This window comes from Pteropus alecto, unplaced genomic scaffold, assembly GCF_000325575.1.
Source record: "Pteropus alecto unplaced genomic scaffold, ASM32557v1 scaffold75, whole genome shotgun sequence".
Classification (NCBI taxonomy): domain Eukaryota; kingdom Metazoa; phylum Chordata; class Mammalia; order Chiroptera; family Pteropodidae; genus Pteropus; species Pteropus alecto.
Window position 1 is genome coordinate 22311749 of NW_006440638.1, and position 21599 is coordinate 22333347.

The following is a 21599-nucleotide window of genomic DNA, read 5'->3' on the forward strand; positions in this document are numbered from 1 at the left end:
CCAAAAACCTTCCCTCTAAGATCAGGAACAAGCCAAGGCTGTCCACTATTGCCACTGTTATTCAATATAACATTGGAGGTCCTAGGAAGTGCAATCAGGCAAGAGAAAGACAGAAAAGGCATCCAAATAGGGAACATGAAGAAATCAAACTGTCACTATTTGCAGATGAAATGATTCTCTATATAGAAAACCCTAAAGACTCCACAAGACCACTACTAGAAACAATAAGCAGATACAGTAAAATTTCTGGATAGAAAATCAATGTTCAAAAATCTATAGTGTTCCTATACTCTAATAATGAGGTGTCAGAAAAAGTAGTAGAAAAAACAATTCCTTTTTCAATTGCAACAAAAAGAATAAAATACCTAGGAATAAATTTAATGAAACATGTAAAGCACCTATGTAATAAAAACTACAAGAAATCAAAGAAGATTAAAAAAAATGGAAAGATATTCCATGTTCTTAGTTTGGAAGAATCAACATAGTTAAAATGACCATATTACCTAAAGCATTATACAAATTTAATACAATCCCCATCAAAATATCATCAGCATTTTTTAAAGAAATGGAATAAAAAATCATCAGATTTGTATGGAAGCACAAAAGACCCTGAATTGCCAAAGCCATCCTGAGAAAAAAGAATGAGGCTGGAGGCATCACTCTGCCCAACTTCAAATTATACTACAAAGCAACAGTAATGAAAACGACATGGTACTGGCAAAAAACAGACACATGGACCAGTGGAATTGAATCGAGAGTCCTGAAATAAACCTATATATATACGGGCAAATAATTTTCAACAAAAAAAGCCAAAAACGTAACAGTGGAGAAAGGAAAGCCTCTTCAATAAATGGTGCTGGGAAAATTGGAAGACCACCTACAAAATAATGAAACTAGATTGTTTTCTATCACCACACACCAAAATGAACTCAAAATGTATTAAGACCTGAAACAATATAAGACCTGAAACAATAAAATGCGTAGAAGAAAACGTAGGAATTAAACTCAAGGACCTTGGACTTAAGGAGGATTTTATGAATTTTACCTCAAAGGCAAGGGAAGTAAAAGCAAAAATAAATGAATGGGACTACATCAAACTAAAAAGTTTCTGCTCAGCAAAAGAAACCATCAACAAGGTAAAGAGACAACCATCAGAATGGGAGAATACATTTGCAAGCAATGCCTCCGATAAGGGCCTAATATCCAAAATATATAAAGAACTCATATGATTCATAGCAACAAAAAAAACAAACGATCCATCAAAAAATATGCAGAGAACCTGAACGGACACTTTTCCCTAGAGGACATACAAATGGCCAAGAAATACATGAAAAGATGCTCAACATCGGTAGCTATTAGAGAGATACAAATCAAAACCACAATGAGATACCATCTCACACCTGTTAGAATAGTTATAATCAACAGTACAAGTAATAACAAATGTTGGTGAAGATGCAGAGTAAAAGGAACCCTCATACACTGCTGGTGGGACGGCAAATTGGTACAGCTGCTATGGAAAACAGTATGGAGGTTCCTCAAAATCTAAGAATTGATCTACCATATGATCCAGCAATCCCTCTACTGGATATTTTCCCCAAAGACTTGAAAACCCATATCCAAAAAGATATTTGCACACCAGTGTTCATAGCAGCATTATTCACGGTGGCCAGGACATGGAAGCAACTGAAGTGTCCTACGAAAGATGATTGACATGGATGGACCTCGAGATAATCATGCTAAGAGAAATAAGGCAGACTGAAAAAGTTGAAAATCACATGATATCACTTATATGTAGCATATAAACCTAAATGCAACAACCGAATAGGACAAACAAACAGAGACTCATGGACATGGATAATGGACTAGTGGTTACCAGAGTTTAGAGCTTGGGGGAGGAGCGGGAGGTACACGGGGTAAAGGGGGTCAAATATAGAGGGAGGAGAAGGACGGTTAAGTGGGTAAAGGGTATCAAATATATGGTAGCTGAAGGAAACTGGACTTTAGGTGGTAAACACAATAGAATATACAGATGTCAAATTATAATGTACACCTGAAAATTACATTATTGTATTAACCAATGTTACCCCAATATACTTAAAAAAAAAGTACAAATTGGTAGTTACAGAATAGTCATGGGGATGTAAAGTGTAGCATAAGGACTGTCGCTAATATTGTAATAACTATGTATGGTGTCAGATGGGTACTAAATTTATCGGAGTGATCACTTCATAAGTTATATAGATCTAATCACTGTGTTGTACACCTGAAACTAATATAACATTGTATGCCACTGTAATTGAAAAATTAAAAATTATTTAAAAAAACCCTGCACACCCAGATGGCTTCTTTAGTGAATTTGGTAAACATGTGAAGAAAAAGGTTTTGTCAGTCATACATAAACTATTCTAGAGAATAAAAAAAAAGAGAGAACACTTCCCATCTTATTTTATGAAGACAATGTAACCTCGATATCAATACCCAACAAAGCCATTACAGGGAAGGAGGATTACAAAGCAACCTCTTTGAAATGCTGATGCAAAACATCCTAGTAAACTAAATTCAATGACAATTAAATCACTTGAACAAGTTGTGCTTATTCTAGGAGTGCAAGGACTAACATTTGGATATCAAATCAATGTTATTTACCACATTAACAGGATAAAGGAGAAAAATTAATATAATTTCTATAAATGCAGAGAAAGCATTTAATGAATGCAACATGCCCTTCTTCCCAAAAAAACCTTTTAGCAACTCAGATTACAAAGAGAGAATTGTCTTAATCTAATAAGAGGTAGCTATAAAAAAGCTACAGCAAATATCATGATTAAGTGTTGAAAGCATTCTCTGTGGTATAAGGAACAAGACAAGAATGCCAATTACTGTCACTTCTGCTCAACAATGTTCTAGACAGCCTAGGTGTAAGAATTAGAAAGGAAGAAATAAAACCACTTTTATTCATAGTCACAATAATAAAAAGTCTCAGTGAATCCATATATTAACTATTAGATTAAGAAATAAACTTAGCCAGATAGCTGGTCAGTATTTTGATGTAAATTATTTTTTTTACATACCAGTAATAATTATAAAACAAAAATTAGAAAACAATATCATTTACAATGGTATTAAAAAACGCAAAAAATTTAGGAACAAATCTAACAATGGTTGCTCAATATATAATTTAAATAGAAGATACAAAATATGATTAAATGTGGAATAACCAAAAACTTTAAACAAATGAACTAGCTATTAACAGTGGAGTGGATAAATAAACAATGAAATACTATATGGCAATGAGTAGGACCAAGCTATTATGTTACATAATTGTGTTATGTAAATAACATAATTGAATACCCCCAAAACAGTGTTGAAAACAACCAGTCACAGAAGAACACATACAGTATGATTCTGTTTATGTGTTCCAAAAACAGGCAAAAGTAATCAATGGAGTGACATGTCTGAATAGTGGTAGGTCTGGAGGAGGAGGGAGGGTGTGGAGGCTGAGAGGGGCCGTGAAGGAAGCTTGTGGAGTACAAGTAACATTCTGTTTCATGATCTGTTTTGCATGTGCTCAGGTGCATTCACTTTGTCATAATTCATCATGCTGAAAACCTATGATTTGGCTACTTTCTTATGTATAGTATACTTTAATTTAAACGTTTATTTAAAAATAAACCCCAAAGCAATAAACGAACAGGACCAATAAACAGAGGCTCATAGACATGGACAATAGACTAGATGGGGTAAAAGGGGTCAAATATGTGGTGACATTAAAGAATTTTAAAAAATTAGAAGAAAAAACAATGCACTTTCCCACTTAAAAAAATAAAAATAAAAATAAATAAAGGAAGAACAACTCAACAATAAAAAGACAAATAATCCTATTAAAAATTGGGCAAAGGATTTGAGTAGATATTTCTCCAAAGAAAACATACAAATGGCCAATAAAGACATGACAATATGTCCAACATGATTTGTCATTTGGGAAATGCAAATCAAAACCACAGTTAGATACAATTTATCCCCCACTAACATGGCTGAAATAAAAAAAGACAAGTGTTGGGGAAGATGTGGAAACTGAAACTTCATATATTGATGGTGGGAATGTAACTTGGTTCAGTTCATTTTGGAAAACTATTTGGCTATTCCTCAAAATATTAAACATAGAGTTACCATGTGACTCAGCAATTTTACTCCTAGATGTATAACCAACTTAATTGAAAACATATGTACGCATAAAATCCTGCACACAAATGCTCATATTATCATTATTAACAATAACCAAAAAGCTGAAACAACCCAAATGTTCATTATCTTGTATGAATAAATAAAATACGGTATATACATACAATGAAATATTACTTTGCAATAAAAAGAAATGAAGTACTGATACATGCTACAACATGGATGAGCCTTGAAAACATTATGTTAAGTGAAAGAAGCCAGTTGTGAAAGGCCAGATATTCCATAATCTATTTATATGAAATATAGGCATATCCATTGATATGGAAAGTAGATTAGTGGTTACCAGGAGCTAGGGGGAGGAGAGAAAAAAGAGTGACTGCTAATGGATATAGGGGTTTTGGATGATGGAAATATTCTGGAATTACCAGTGATAGTTACCCTAACCACTGAATTGTACACTTTAAAAAGGTGAATTTTATGGTATGTGTGTTATACATCAATAAAGCTATTAAAAAATAAAGCTATTACAAAAGAAAGGATCAATAACTTTGATTACTTAACAATTAAGCAATAACAGAACTATAAAATTACCAACTAAGAGATGTATATCTAAGGTTTATAGTTAGATATACATAGTAGTTAGAGACTTAATATTTTTAATATGTAAAGAGGTTCTATTTATGAATGGGGAAAAATGTACCAAATGTTGACACTAATTATGGATGGGGAAATTACAAAGAGGTTCCACCCCATTTTTATATTTTCAATAATATGCATTTATTACATAGGAATGATCAGGAATTATTATTTAGGAAAAACAACAAGATTTTTTAAAAGAAAAATCATCTTTCAAAAAGCTTGAAAGTATACAATTTTTTTTCTATTCTTGTTTTCTTTTTTACTAAACGGAGAAAGCTCTAAAGGGAAGAAAGTTACATTATTTATGAAAATTGAGAATTGAGTCTGCTGCTTACTGCTTCTCTGAGCCTCAGCTTTCCCATCTGTGAAATGGGACCGCAATACCAGCCTGCATAGGGTTGTGGTGGGGATCAGAATCGATTAAGGCATGGTAAGATCCTGGCACAAAGCAGATGCTCAAGGATTCCTTTGCTTCTTCATCCCTTCCCTTTCAGTCTGCAAATTGAGTTTTACCTGTAAAAAAGAGATGGTACATTTGAGCAGGGACCACCAGAGAGAAGGAATTTAACAAGCTCACTTCAGGCAGAGTCTTAGGTCTGAATACACACATAGTTTGCTTGTGGAAAGACTTTGAAAGCATCTTTGAAAGGAGAGACTGACCAGTGGAAAAAAAATAGCAACTCCCAGTGGGTCTGTGGCATAATAAATGACCTGGGGACTAAGCATTCTGGTTGTTGGGCCTTTGGCAAGTCACTTGTCCCCTCTGACTCTCACTATTTTCATTTGGCAGATGAAGGAATTGGACTAAGTGTCCTGCTTTCAAAATTCTACCAAGTCTGGAGGTTTTGTTACTGGCAATTTGGACTCTCAAAGGGCCTGCCAGGGGTGTCTGAATTGACACGACAAATCTTTGCTGTTTGCTTCATCTTGGCCAACCCTGCTCAGGCCAGCAGCCTCTCCCTTGTTGGTGCTCAGGTTCCCAGCCTATTGTTTATTTAGGGATCGCAATTTCCTTATTGGCGTGCGCCCCCACCAGCAGGGCTGAGAAGTCAACCACAGGCCTCATGTGAACTTCCCCTTTCAAGTTTCAGTAATGACAGTGGGCTGGCTGTCACATGTCTCATCCCTAAGGCATGGTCCAGTTTCCACATCCATCAGGCCGCACTGGTGACTTGGGGTGGCCTGAATTCCTCCACTGCCTGTTGCTTTTTCCATGAGACAAACTGGTTGAACGTAGAAGGATTTGTGGTATGTTTTAGAAATCCTAAGAATGAGGCCCCAAACCAGGGCTGTTGGGAGTGTTGGGGTGGTGGTTTAAAAGAAATGGGAAGAGCAAGTTCAGGTTGCTAGAAGGCCAGAAGGGTGAGCTTTGTCACCCAATCTTTTCCTAAAGAGAATTGGAAGAGAATAGAGTGGTCAGATGTCCATCTTTTCATGACTCCTTGAAATTGCAAAGCAGTATTTTCCTGACCCTCTGGGAATGCAAACCCTCTTTGTATTCAAATATTTGTGAAAGATGATGTCCGATCCAGCCTAAGGGAGGGCATGGATGCACACGGAGGACTACTCTCTCATTTGGAAGCAGTTTCTGAAATTTCTTCCTCCTCTTTCTTTCTCTAAAATTTCTTCCTCCTCTTTCTTTCTCCCCAACCTTTTCACTATTTTCTTTCAACCTTGCTCTGTGACCTTTTAAAGGCTAAAAGTACTATGTGGAAGAAAGGACCAAGATATCCCAGCTTCTAGGTTCCCACCTTCTCTGAAGTCAGTCTCTCTTGAGGTTGGCCTGGGGACAGCAAGGTCCCAATATGTGACCTGCTCTCCCCTATTCAAGAGAAGGCTTTGTGGAGGGAACCATTCCAGATTATTAAAAGTGTTAAAAAATGATTAAAGAAGACAATTTAGGTGATATAAACAAATTTTATTTAACACGTTATGGAGCAGATGGTTTCCATTTGGGGAACTGCAAAATGGGGTCAAAGGCAGGAAGCTTTTATAGGATAAAGAATAAAGAACAAGGATGAGAAAAATAGAAGATATCTTATTGGCTGGGAGCACATACTCAGCCGTGTTTGGGGAAATAAGTATGGAGCCCAGACCTGGCTTGGTACTTGGGGATTGGCTGACTGGATACACAGCACATTTCTGGTCAAGTGGAGCATTTACAGAGACATACCAGTTTTAGTTTGCTGACATAGTACCCTGGGCAGAAGCAGCTCCATCTTGGGCCTAGAAAGTTATTTCAACAAAGGGAAAATCTTAGGCAAGTTATTTATCTTCTGTAGATTTCCAGATTTTAAAATGGGTAAAACAGGTACTTAATTCATAGGGTTAGGGTGAAGATTAAATGACATTTTTTCTAGCAAAGTGCTTGCATAAGTAATCGGTACACATTAGCTATTATTGTTAACTGCATTTTTGATACTAGAATGGAGAAATATTGCTTGTTTCTGTCCCATGCTATTCCTTTCTGTGTATTCAGCTAATGCAACTATATTTATATTTTAAACATAAACAGGGAAAACAATGTATGTATAAAAAAATTTGATGTACTTTTTTTTCCCCCAACCTGAGGAACTTACAAGTACAAATTTTTGTGTCATCCTACTCACCTTCTGAGATGGAATATTTTTGGGTGAGGCCAAGTCATCAATAGTTTTTACTCACTCCCTAGATGATTCTAATATACCTAGTCCACAGACTGGCACTGGGGAGCCTCTGTATTAGTGTGCATCATAGGCACATGGAAATTATTTTGGATTAGCCAGTGTTCCCTTCCATGCTTTGGGGATGTAGAAAGGTCTCAATATTAATTAAAGCAGCTTTCTACATAGGGTGGATATTTGGCCGAGAGGCACAGGTACATCTCCACTGGTTGTTAAAATATTGTAATACTTCTGTGATTACCCCAAACCCCAGGTTCCACCCCACATACCACTACAGTATTTCCACTGGGATCCCCAAATTCAGCTACTGGCCCTGCGGGGACTTCTCAGACCTGGTTCCAGTGTTCCAGGTGGTGTCTGTTTTGGTTGGTTCTTGTCTTGTGTTATACTGATTCTTGAAAGACTCAGCAATCACCTCACTCTATGGTATTTAAAACACTGGGGTTCAATTTCCAATTATGATAACTCCACTGAAACTGCCTTCATGTCACTAATGATGTCCTAAATTTTTTCTTCGTCTTTAGTCTCTCCAAACCTTTGATTCCCCTTCCTTATTGAAATTTTACTCTCTTGTTTTCTGTGACTTTTTCATGATTTCCATTATTTTTCACCCTTCTATCTTTGGATGATTCTTCCACTTTTTTTTCTCTCCTTGATGTTCAACCATATCTGAGAATTTCTTTACCACTGGACTGATAATCCATCATCTCTATTGTCTCAATTTCTATTTTAGCTTCTGTTTATATTATTAACTTTCCAAAGGCCATCTAATCTCTCTCCCTCTCTCTCTCTCTCTTTTTTTTTTTTTACCAGTTATAAATGGCTTTCAGTCAGACCTAAGCACAAAGTCCAAACTTGATTCTGAAGACCCATTACATTCAGCCTCCCTTTTCTTTCATTTCCAACTCCTCTGCAACTAAAAGTGATCTATATTTTTTAATTAGCCTTGTCTTCTTACCCCTCCTTGACACATACTCCATACTTGTTCTCTTATTCTTTCAACTCATATTATTAAATATTATGTGTTGGTTACCATGCTGAGTTCTCTTAACTTCGTGTGTATTATTAATTCTGGCTGGAAAGAATTTCACCCTCTCTATTATCATCTTATTCTTATCCATCTCTAAACCCCATCATAGGCTCCTGCGCTTTCTGGAGATTTCTTGACTCTGCTATGGTGGTGTTATCTGTTTTTGAGTTCTCTCTCTTTAGATTTATAGAATAGTATATCTGATTGTATTTTGGTTTTACCTTTCATACTATCACTTGTGTATTATGGTCTTCTGGCTACAAATGACCGAAACTCTGCTATTGTATTCTAGAAGTAGATGATTCAGACATAGATGTATCTAGCTATTCAAATGATATTATAAGGGTCCAATCTTTTATGTAGACTCTTAATACATGGAATCAAGGAAGGTCACAACTAGCCACAGGCCTGTATTTTCTTTATCATTCTAATCTTAGAAAAAGAGAAACATAAACTCAGAAAAGGAAAGGCCCCTGTTATTTATATCAGTCTCTGAAAAGAACTCTTACTGGCCTGATTGTATCCTAAGTTCGTTCCTGAATCAGTTATTATATCCAGAGGATCCATGGAACTTGCCAGAGGGCAGAGTCACACATCAAAACTCTATTAACACCACAGGGATTTGGGGAGATGTAGTTCTCAAAAGGAAAAGAAACTGAGCAGATTCACAAAAAAGTAATAGATATATGCTACTGCTAGAAACAGGAAGGAAAGTAATCTTTATAGAGCATCTACTGTGGGTTAACTGTTATCCTGGAAGGTTTACATGTCACTCATTTAATTCTTATAACAACCTCGGGTTATAGGATTAGCAAGGTTAAGAACATGCTCACAAAGTTAAACAGGGCAGACTAAAAATAGAAGCTACTGTCTTCTACATGTGGACTTCAGAGAATTGACGAATAGACTTATGATAATAATGACAAACCTTTATTCTTCAGGGAGAGGTTCTATAATAGGTACTTTGCAATTATTATATATCACTTGTAATTTTCTTAACATGTTCTTGAGCATGGGCCGGTTTCAGAGAGGTGTAGTATCTTGCCCAAATATGTTAAAGCCTGAACCAGGATTTGCATTCGGGTTTGTGACTCTCTAAGGGTCAGCTGGATTGTTTAGCTCTTTTTGTTAGACTTGAGTTCATTAACAACAACAAGAAATTCGTACAAGGAGATCAAAACCTCAAAGGTCACATAGTATCCAGCAAGAACCTCTAGAGACACATCTTCTGTCTGTTGGTCATTAGTAACGTGCACAGAGACAGCACGACAGGAAGGATGATTCCAGGGCATGGGTTTCATGAAGAATGAGTCAGAAGTAGGAAAACGAGACCATGAAAAGAAACATCAAAGCACCCTAATTACTTTTAATGTGAACTAGTTCAGCCTGATTCTGTGCTTGTACATTTTGCTTCAAAGAATTAGATACCATCTGAACAAACAGACAAACACAGAAAGAAGCACCACCACCAAAAAACAGCATGTCCTCATCATCTTCTAATTTAGGTCATCATCTTTTTATAGTTTGATAAGGCCCAAGAAGACGAGTTTTTGATTTTTGTTTTTTTGTTTTTCCTCCTAATGTGGCTTAGGCCCAAGTCGACTTTTTTTTCTGGTGTGCTTAACTTGGATTCGTATACCGCGGTTAATCCCACACAGTAAATCCTTCCAAAGGCAGGGCATTACTCAGATAGCCTAAGACCAAGGATTGCTCAGTTATGTTTGCAACTATAGTTAGATGATTTTTAAAAGTTAAGGCTTCAAGAGCCTCTGTGGTATCCAGTAATAATAGTCTAGAATTTTATTCTAAATAAAGTATAATATAATTATGTAGGGATATTTCCTGAACATTAGATCACGTCTTCTTTAGACCAGATTGGCCCTAAATTTGTTGATCAACGTCCGTACTGATATGTGATCACAGTGAGTTTCATGCTTTGTAAAAAGTGCTTGTGTTTTCTTTCTTGGCCTGATATTAAAATGAAACAAGTAATTCTTACTGTATTTGAAAGGAAAGCACATTGTGACACTCAGCAATAACATAATTGTTACCGTTTGTGACTAAATGATACTGCTTTTTTGATGTTCCACCCATTCACCATTTTAGTGTTCACAGTTCCTAGAGAGGAATTAAAATCTCTTTCTTGCTATTTAAGGGGACCATAATGTTTGACAAACATAAAAAGGGTAATAATCGCATCCCGACTGGCAAAGATGCTCCAGAAACTTTACTTCCAGGGTTGCTATACACTTATGCCAAGTTGGATGGCTCTTGAGAGTAGGTTCATATTTTTCTAAATGTACTTGGGCAGTAAAGTTGTTCTAGTCTCTTCTGCATTGGTCAATCTTGTTCCTTGAATATTCCGGACACTTGCAATCATTTAGAACACCCAGTTCACCTGAGGACCTTGTGAAAATGCAGATTCATATTTAATAGTTCTGGGTTGGAGCCTGAGATTCTGCATTTCTAAAAATCTCTCAGGTAATGTCAATGGTGCTAGTCTATGGAAAAATACTTTGAGTAACAAGGATCTGGACTGTACTCCATGTTAGAGAGAGAAGGATGCCCATGAAACTCATTGAGATCTACCTGTTATCTCACACACCTAGCAAAGTGACTGGTACCCAATTGATGTTCAATATATATTTACTGAATGAAAGAGAGAACTCTCTGTGTCTAAGTTTACTGTCAACTATAGAAGATATGTCCTAGAAAAATCCAGAGAATATTTTTGGAAAAAAGATAAAGTAGAACTAAAGTAAACTTATGTCACTCTTCCCACCTGACTTAATCCTTATTGCTATAGTCCTTGCACTCATGGGATAGTGCTAATATTCATGGCTGGTTTAAGAATCAGCAGGGTGTCTATGGCCATATTACCCTGAACAAACCCAATCCTGTCTCATCTTGGAAGCTAAGCAGGGTCGAGCCTGGTTAGTACTAGGATGGGAGACCACCTAGGAAGACTGGGTGCTGTAGGTGTAAAAAAAAAATGAATCAGTAGGGTGGGTATATTGGGTAGTTGGCTACTAAGGGTTCATTTCCAGTAGTTGTTTTACTAGTTTCCCATCAAATACCTTTACGCATCTTTTAAATGATGTAAAATAGTCTTGGGTATGCATCTTTAAGTAGGAGTTATGGTCTGAAATTTATGTATAAAATGTTTACAAATATTATTTTATGAATATAGGGAAAAAAATGTTTTGAAAGAGATATTCAATTCAGATATTTTTTTTCTAACTAATGAGGAATGAAGCAAACACATTTCTGCTGTTTTTTTCCCCTCTTGAAACATTTTCCCCTACACATTCTTACAGTCTTCAACCAAATTATGGTGTAAAAGCAAAACAGTTTTATGGTTGTCCTATCTCAAGACTGTTTGAAAAATGTCACCTGAGACATGAAATGGTGAGTTCCAGGAAAATGAGAGTCTAAGTGTTCTTACACAGCTCTGGGCTTAGAGCAGACTCTCAGTAAAGCACTTTTGAGTGGCAGGAGCTAACAAGGTGATTTGGATATTTAAGCCCCCAGTTGTTTTAAATTGGATGCAATTATGGCAAGTTTTCCATTAAGAAATCCAAATTATTGTTTTGACTCTTCACTTTTGTAAAAAAAACCCCTGAGCTTAACGTGATTATTAAAGTCCTATTTTTCCTTCTAAGAATTGACTTCTAGAGGAATAATACTGGGAAAAATCAAATTAGAATACTTTGCTGCAGGACTTCCCAGAGCCATTAATGTTAATTGTGCATTGGAAATTTCCAATAAGCATTTCTTAAACTTATTTGACCCTGAAATCTCCTTTTCATAAAGCATTTAGATTTTGTGGACTTTGGGAAAAGCTATTCTGTGTGGTATTTCATTTTCCCTATCTCTAAGGAAGGCCCACAATTATTTGCTTCCAGAGCTTGCTTCTTTGTGAAACATAATCAAGATGAACATTTCAAAATAATTACATAAGTTATTTTAAAATATCATTTATAAAAATAAACATGTTCAGATGAAGAAATCTGTGATAATTGGGAGCAAAATGTTGTTCTACCTTTTGAAAAAACTTTACTTTTTATCATGTTCCAGCATATGTCTTTATTTAAATTTTTTCTCCCTGTTCTAGATCAGAATAGAGTTATTGAGCATGTGCATTTAGTATCTATTCTGAAAGGCAACATCCACAAACCACATTGAGCTATATCGTTGAGACTAGTAGTTTCCTTGCATAGTCCTCCATAAATATAAGTAAGTTTTTAGTCATTATTTAGTTTTAGAGATTTTTAAAAAAGAAAAATATTCTTCTCCCTAAATTCCTCAAACCGTGGCAGTTGAGAAGCTGTGACCATGGCAGCCATTTTATTTGCCTTTATTTTTCATGCTTATATCTCCTCATATCATTCCCTGGTTCAACATTTTGAATATCTTCTTGGGCACAATCAATACACTATCTATCTAATATATCTATGTATTTTGCATATGTTGTCCTCTCTAGATGTTAATGAAATTCTCCTATTTCTTTTTCTATATGCTCATGATTTCAGGTATGAGTTCTGTTGCTCTTTTAATTGACTTCTTATGTAAGAATAGAGGTATTAATAAGGACAGAAAAAATAGACCCTTATTAAAGTGACTTCCACAATACCCATTTCTCTCTTTTATTTTTCCTTTTTTTCCCTCCTCCTCTTCCTTCTATTTTGGGACACATATGCTAAAGGAAAAAAAAAATTTGTGAGGAAAAGGAAAGGTGTTGGTTAATTTAAGAAAATTAGTAAAAGTTAAAAATATTATTTTCAAAATGTGTAGCTGAGATGTTTATAGGTCAAGAGGATTTACTATGTTAAGAAACTTTGGGTCAACTCTGTTCTGATCTTTTCTTCAGCAGTATGTGATTTTTTTAAAGGTTCAATGAAAAGCTCCTTCTAAGTCATATAGAAGTTGGCAGTTGTAGTCATTGCTAACTAAAGAATCCAGGGTTGACTGAGGGGAAAGCTAAGGGTTTCTTCTCCTCTAGATTGAGAGCTGAAATTCTACCAAGTGTTATCTAAAAGGTAAGGTATAAGATGTGAGGACTACAAAGTGTATTGCAGTACACACACACATTTGTACATGTAATATATGTGTAAACATCCATCTGTCCATACATACATACATACTTATAAATATGGTACTTTAGACTTGGGTCTAAAATTCCAAGAGATTTTATGTAGGAAAATCAGAGATGTTGGTCTTTCCTTTCATACTTAACTTACAGTAAACTCTTATAAATATTCTACTTAGATATTTGAGAATCTCATTGATAGCCAAGTTGTATCTCAATAAAGAGAGGAAATCTACATCATATTGATATTTATCTTTTTAATAAAAAAGTTAATGGGTATCTCTGGATCATGGGATTGTGGATAATCATAATTATCTATATAGCTTTACAAGTTTTTTTTAAAAAATAATGAGCATGTCTCAATTTTATAGTCAGAAAAATACTGATTTAAAATGACTCTCATTTAAGAAAGCTCTTAGCTTTTAGAAGTTCTTTTCCATAGCTTTTTCGTTATTGCTGCTCTTTTTATCTACAGAGTTCTTATAGCTCAGAACTCAAATGAGTCACTAAGGACAACTCCCTATATTCGTCAGCTTGAGATGCCATAACAAAATTACCACAGACCAGCGGCTTAAAAAAAAAAATTATTTTCTCAAAGTTCTAGGCTGAAAGTATAAGATCAGGGTACCAGCATAATAGGGGTTCAGGTGAGAGCTCTCTTCCTGGCTGGCAGATGGCCGCTGTGTGTGTGTGTGTGTGTGTGTGTGTGTGTGTGTGTGTGTGTGTGTGTGTGTGTGTGTTTCTGACGCCACAGCTCTCAGCTGAAAATTAGAGAGAGAGAGAGAGAGAGAGACAGACAGACAGACAGACAGACAGACAGAGACAGAGAAACAAACAGAGAAACAGAAACAGAAACACAGAGAAACAGAGAAACAGAGACAGACAGGGAGAGAGGGAGTGGGGGAGAGGCAAGGAATGAGAAAAAAAACAGACTTTCTTGTGTCTATGAGGGTATTAATCCCATTATAAGGGCCCCATTCTAATGACCCTATCTAACCTTGACTACCTCTTAAAGGCCTCATTTTCTAATACCATCATATTAAGGGTTAAGGCTTTAACATATGAATTTTGGAGGCACGCAAATATCTAGTCCATAACACTCCCCTCCACTCAAACTGGAAGTATACAAAATTTCTAGAAATTGCATCTGAAATAGAAAAAGACTGGCAGGCTATACATAAAAACATTAATTAGAGGGGATTTTTTCCATTTTCTATGAGTTTAAAGTATATTATTTTTATAACTGGAAAAAATGCAGTAAGTATTATTTTTAAAGGAAAATGGAATACTACAGAATGTAACATTCCATAATAATCTTGCAGACTTCAGGATCTCTTTTATTTCATTTTCTTGGGGTTTTTCTGAGAATTAGCAAAAGTGTCTCTAGTACTTAGAGCACTTGGATCTTGGCACGTAGTGGAGCTCAATAAGTAGCTTTTGCTGCTCCTCGTTTTACTTTTAATAAAGGATGACAGTGTTAATGATAATTATTATATTACCACATGAGACATATCTTTGAGTATATATTATAAAAAAGTAAAATAGGAAATAGCCACAAAGTCAAGACAGACAAATTTGTTGCTAAGTTTTTAAAATAAGTTAATTATAAATTGAATAGCCTATAAAATGTCTTTACTTTTGGAACTCTTGATTTTTTAGATTAAAAAGATGAATTGTTAAAAAAAATGAGTTAGTAGCTCGTTTTGAATTAACATTCAGTTTTAAATGTAATATAAGCTCCTTGATTTCGTACAATAAAATGGCAGGTGGATGGTGATAGTGAGAAAACTTTCCACGTGTTTCATTCCAAAGACTGATTTGAGTCTAATACTCAAGTTTGGGGAGTGGTTTTTTACCCTATAAGAGCTCTCCTCTACTTTCTAATGCATCATTTCTTATTATGCTCTATCTTGTATGTAGGGTCTCTTATTTTCTTTCTTTCTTTTTTTTTTTTTTTAAAAAAACCCAAACCAATCTCTATGGTTGTTTTTTCTCAATTAATTCCATGTTCTAGTTTTTTGACCCTGTAAATCAATAGGTTAGAAATGTCCTGCAAAGTAGAAATGTTTTTTTTTTTTTTTTGCCATGCAGGGAGCTGACTGCTTGCCAAATAAATTATGACATTGTGATATATTATTTCCAGTTGCTATAAATTTTTAATATTTAGTGTATCAGTCATACTAAGTCAAGTTTCAGTTACTTAATTTCACTTCTGTCTATATATTAGATGAGAATCCTTTTTCCCATTAGTAGATTTTAATTTCCTTTTCACTCACAGTCAAATTCCAAGCATGCCTTCTAAAACCAGCCACATAATATACACATGAACAAATCGTTTTTGTGTTTACAAGTAGACCCAAGAATATACACTGGTAAACTATGTCCTAAATCATAAATTTGTCCATTTAAATCATTTTTAAGTTTTAACAGTTTAGATCACTTTTTATCACTGTTGCTTTGATAAATTGATTCCTAGATATTGGACAAACATATCTAGGGAACACTCTGTTGTATTGAGACACGATCTTTATTGGGAGCTTCAAAAAGAATCTCACAAATGAGCCTCAGAAGTGAAAAAAATTGTTCCGAATTCAGGGCTATGTCTACACCATAGTTAATATGTCACTACCAAAATTGCTTTCTGAAATTGTTTCAATGATACTGAATATTTTTTCTTTTTCTCCTCTCTCTCTCTTCCTTTTCTTTCTTTTTTCTTTTTCTCTTTTCTCTTTTTATCAATAGGACACAAAAATTGCCTCATTGGAGCGAAATATAAGGGATCTTGAGGATGAGATTCAGATGTTAAAAGCCAATGGTGTACTTAACACTGAGGACCGTGAAGAAGAAATCAAACAAATAGAGGTTTACAAAAGTCACTCCAAGTTCATGAAAACCAAGGTATGGTCCAGAGTTATTAAACTTTTATACTCCTAGTATGGCTGGAAAGTTATGGTTTACATACGTACTTTTCCTAAATAACTACCTTAATCAATCTCTTCGATGGTAGGGTCAGAAGAGGCACCACCAGAAGGAGGATTTATGTGATATCATGAAATATATGAACACTAAAGAAGAATGCAAACATTTTTAGTTCAGAAGCATAGGTTCCAAAGGAAATCAAGGAAAATCTTTGGTAGAATTTCTACTCACTAAAGGTTCAGGATTTTCTAAAAAGTTTCTTTGGTTTCTCTCTGTCTTGGGGTTAACATTTATTTTTAATAGTCCTTTATCTTCCCAATTTCATGAGTTTTCATAAGTTAGCTATTTTTTTTTAAAAGTTTCTATATTTGCCAAAATTTTCGTTCATCCCTAGAAGGCGATTTTCTCAAAAGGTGTTGATCTTAGAAGCCAATTTAACTGATCGCAATGGTGTGAAGACATTTTGGTTTTAGCATATTCTTTTAAGACAGACGTGATTTTGAGTCCCAATGCTGCTACTTGCACACATTATTCAACCTCTCTAAGCCTCAGTTTTTTCATTTATGAAATAAGGATAAGAAAAAGAAAAGTACCTATATCATTGGGTTCTTTGGCAGTTCCAGCACTTAAGCATTTACAGCACTTAATCCAGTAAATGCTAGGCATTGTTGTTGACAGTGATTATTATTATTATGTTGCTATGGAATATAAGATATTATTTTAGTAAATCTTTCCATTAATTTATTTTACTGTTGCCAGTTTTAAAGAATTTGGCTTATTTCAAAATTAAACTGGGCTACAAATGGACCAGGCACCTGAATATCTATTGTTTTTACAAATGCATAATTATTAAATTTATGAATAGCCCCAAATAGGTCTTTTGAGACTTTGAAGTGCTTTTATTTATTCGTCTCTTTAAACCATTTTGCTTTTGTAAATTATAACCACACCAACTAAAAAAATTTTTTTCTACCACTTGCTCTTAAATTTTCTCATTCTTGTTCTAGGTTTTACTCTTGTTTCTTGCCTTATAATATGCAGCAGAATTGCAAGTAATACAGACTTCTGTGAGAAAGCAGTGGGAGTAGGGAGGAAAAAATGTTTAAATGAGGGTTATGATTTTTATCTATTGTGAAATAAATGCATACTCATTGCAGAAAATTTGCAAATTATGGGGAACTAATAATATCTAACATCTACTTCTCCATATATGTATGTGTGTGTACCTATGTGTACATCGTTTTTTTTCCTCTGGGGGTTAAAAAACAAAAACCGTGCTTACTTATGCCAATTTTCCATTTGTAAGCTGATGTTGAGATTATGACTAAAATTTTGGAACAAGGAGTGGAGATATGAGAAGGAGAATGTCTAGTGGATCTGACTCTAACCTCTTCTTTTCAGGGACTGCCACAAAATGCAGAATGGGTTTTGCTGCTCAGCCTTGCCTTCTGGTTTCATTTTTACAGTCCTTCTTTCTCAGATTGTTGAGCTGAGGTGCAGCAAGCACAGTAGTAGGGTGGCCTGCAGACAATGATCAAATCTCTCGGAATGAAGACCAGAGGCACAGATATGAGTGAACTCATGAAGTTTGGGGGAAATTATTGGTTTAGGTTAACTTTTCCTCCCTACTCTTTCATTGAATGGTGGGAGATAGGTCAAGCCTCTTCTACAAATGAAACTGCCATGAATTTGTAAACTTAACCCTCACCATGGACTCTGTCCAAGTAAATAAAATATTTATATGGTCTTCAGCAAGTTAAGTCATAACCTTTGTTGGCTCGCGGTTGTCTGAGAGACCATCAATCCTTGAGTTAGTTTTAACTTTTAATGGCTAGTTACTTCGAAGGGTTCCAAGTGGTCTGGTCAGAAGAATGTTTGAGGAGAGTCTTAATTGAGTACAAGGTAAAGGCTGAAGACTAAAGCAGACTCTAGCAAATCTCTAGCCTGCCCTTGCTAGCTGCATGGCCTTGGGGAATGACTTAAGTCACTCAACCACACTTTTCCTCTTTTATAAAATAGGGACACTACCACCAATCATAGAGAGTGACTCAAAAGATTAAATGAAATAATATAGTTAAAGTGCCTAGCTCAAAAACATAGCCGTTGACCTTTAACATATACACAGCCAGCTATTTCTTCAGCAAAATGAATTTATTCAAGAACAGCAAAGAATTACAATTCAGGAGGTGGAGTCTAAAGTTACACCCCCAGAAGTGCAGACTGTACAGACGAAGAAAGTGGGAATTTTACCGACTTGAGGGAGGGTTGTTGTAAAGGAAGTGTCCATTGGAGGAAACTGGAAGTTCAGAAGTACAGTGACTTTTCATTGGCTGAGTTATGGCAGCCTCCCATTGGCTGAGCTGTTACCGCGGGAGGAGAAATCCTCTTCCTCCTCCTGTAGTAGTAAAGTGCTATCAGTTCCTGTGGGAGATGCGAGGTCCGTGTCTTCATGTTGGGGGTCAGTTGAGCGGCATGTGCCTTCGAGTTTTCTAGCTTCGCCGTTCCATTTTAAATGAGGTTTTTGTTTATTTTCACATAGCTAATAGTTATGCCCATTATTATCGAAGAAGTATAACCAACTATAATAAGAATGTGTAATTAGACTAATGGGGAAGAATGGATTTCTAAAAATGAGTTCTTATAATGTCATTCAGATATCCCATATAGACTGATAAAAATTACCCAAAAAGTACCAGTACGAGTTAGCTTTTTATACTGTCTCCATTGAAAAAGTGTTCTTATTGGATTGAACCATATTATTTATTGCTCATACTTCGTACCGTTACTTCAGTTACTTATTTTTCTTCTACTTTGAGAGGGAAGCTTGATTTCATATTTAAGCCTAGGAATGGCTGAGCAAATCTATTAAGACAAAGCTATTGCTAAGCATTTAGTCTCGAGTGCTTGTGTTTTGTGCTTTGTGAGATCCCTTAGGCTGTGTGAACTGATTCCAGCTGGGTAAAACATTTATCATAAAACTTGTTAAATTTTAGAGCATGGATTGATAGCCTCTAAAATTGGATCACTAGTGTATTTCATGGCCCATTGTGGCCCATTTGAATATTTTTTCTACAAGGTTTATATGAATATATTGCTTGTCAAAATCATCACAGATATCTGAGGAGTTAATTTTTGCAATAGTTGGTTACATACATCGACAGAACAATTGTTTAATGTTACCATTGGTGTCTCTTGAACTCTGTCCATTATGCAGAGTTGTATACATAGAGCTGTCATTGGTGGAGTTTGAATATTGCAGTCTGCATAGACTTACTAATTGTTTCTAGCACATGGCACTGAGCTAGCTACTGAGGGGGCACCGAAAGTAGTGCATGTTCAAAGTATTTCCAGCTCCCTCATACTGACCACTTAGTTGAGAAAGTAGGAAATATACTCAAAAACTACCCTGATGATTTGATGAGAATTCCCTTCTGGCTGGAGCAATGCAGGTTGTTTAGGTTTAGAATTAGTGTTTTTTGTCTAAATAGTCAGATTGGCAAAACAGCAATAACAGGTCTGGTGAAGAATGCAAACTTTGATCGATGCCAGAGCAAATCTAAAAGGATGAGTAAAGATACCATCCCACGCCCAACTCCACACAGATAAAGGAGTATGAAGAACTCAAGTCTGTGTGAAATGGCATGTTTTCCAAAAAAAGAAAAGAAACATTTGATTTAAATTGCAAAAACCTAGAGGCTCTGAAACTTACTTGAGAAATGGATAAGTAATTGTTAAACTCATGAGGTTTACGGAGGCAGTTTTAGAAATGGAAATCAGAAAATGACTTTGGATACGAACTAGCAGAAAATGCTAGATTTGAGGCTGAGACAGTTGACTTTACAAACTTGTTTTAATGGTTTCAAACGACTCAAAGAGTCATGGTAGAATATTTCAGAAGTTCTGATGAAATGCTGCATAAGGAGGGGAGTCGAATTCTTTGGAAACCAAGCCTGAAATTGCATCTAAATATTGTTAGTTCTTGTTGCTGTTTGTAATGAACATGTAGAAAGCTTTTAAAAATGATCCAGAGTCCTTTGGAGGGGCACTCTCAGAATGACCATTTTTCACAAAGACTAGGCTTGGAGGTGCTCTTTGATCTGAATATTTAACAGAGATCCAAAGTGTGTTTTATCATGATTACTTGGAAGTTTACTATTTTTAAAATAAAAAAAGATAGGATAAAAAATTAAACCTGATCATGAAAGAAAGCTCCTAAAATTGTTCACATACTTATGTTTTCATTTGCTTATATTTTTAAAATATTTAGCTAAAAATTATTTTTTACGATCCATTGGTGATAAAATTGACTCAGCATTTGATTCCTCTTTATGAATAGGGCATGATCTCAAATCCATTTCAGTCTCAATATGTAATGATTTGCTCCTAGTAGATAATAAAGGCAGCTAATAATACAAACTCATTTTTAGATGCAGAAATATCTTGAAATAGATGATTTTAAAATTTTCAGTGAAAATTTGACATAGAAACAATGTAACTTGTGGTATGAACAGGAAATGCTGCTTGCATTAATTATTTAGATGAATAAAGCAAGTAGGTTGGAGGGAAAGGAAGTATTCTTAATAGCCACCTGAAAGGGTGTGCACTACCATTTTGATACTGAGCAGATGGCTGGGACTGGTAGGGCCTCTTGAAAGCTCTGTAATTAAATTAAGTAGCAGAGAAGACCTAAATTGCTTTTATAAATATGATATGATAAAAAACCTGTGTTGTAACATTTTTAGAAGCTGGAAGGTGAATTACAAAAGTATAAAAGCGGAGCTCAGAATCTCAGCTTGTGCTAGGCAGGAATACTAGATGTAGTCTGCCAGGGTAGAAATTCCTGCATCTTACAAGCCCTTTGCCATATGTACATTGCCCCTGAGAACTGAGACTCTGGGAGACCTCCTGAGCTGTGCAATACTTCCGGTTTGAAACTCCATTTTTTACCCCAACTCGGAAGGCTTAGAGGAGTCAGACTGTGAGAGCAGAACTAAGAGGCCATGAAAGCATGAGTTACCTTCAGGAGTACTGTTAAGCCTTTAAGAATGGAATGTAACATAAATAATTGTTTTTCTGA

General features: G+C 35.5%; 1 protein-coding gene and 1 pseudogene across 12 annotated transcripts in view; both read left to right on the forward strand.

The window, feature by feature from the left end:
- Positions 1 to 21599, forward strand: part of ERC2 (ELKS/RAB6-interacting/CAST family member 2) — an 890290-nt gene that overhangs the window by 264378 nt on the left and 604313 nt on the right. For all 12 annotated transcript variants that reach the window (XR_003047987.1, XR_003047989.1, XR_003047988.1 and 9 more), the window contains exon 5: positions 16346 to 16501. Coding sequence is in view for 9 of the 12 variants with exons in the window: in XM_025050722.1 (XP_024906490.1) it covers positions 16346 to 16501 (156 nt within the window). In the remaining 3 variants the exon portion in view is untranslated. The remainder of the gene's footprint in view (positions 1 to 16345; positions 16502 to 21599) is intronic.
- On the forward strand, positions 11378 to 11496 carry LOC112484375 (annotated as a pseudogene).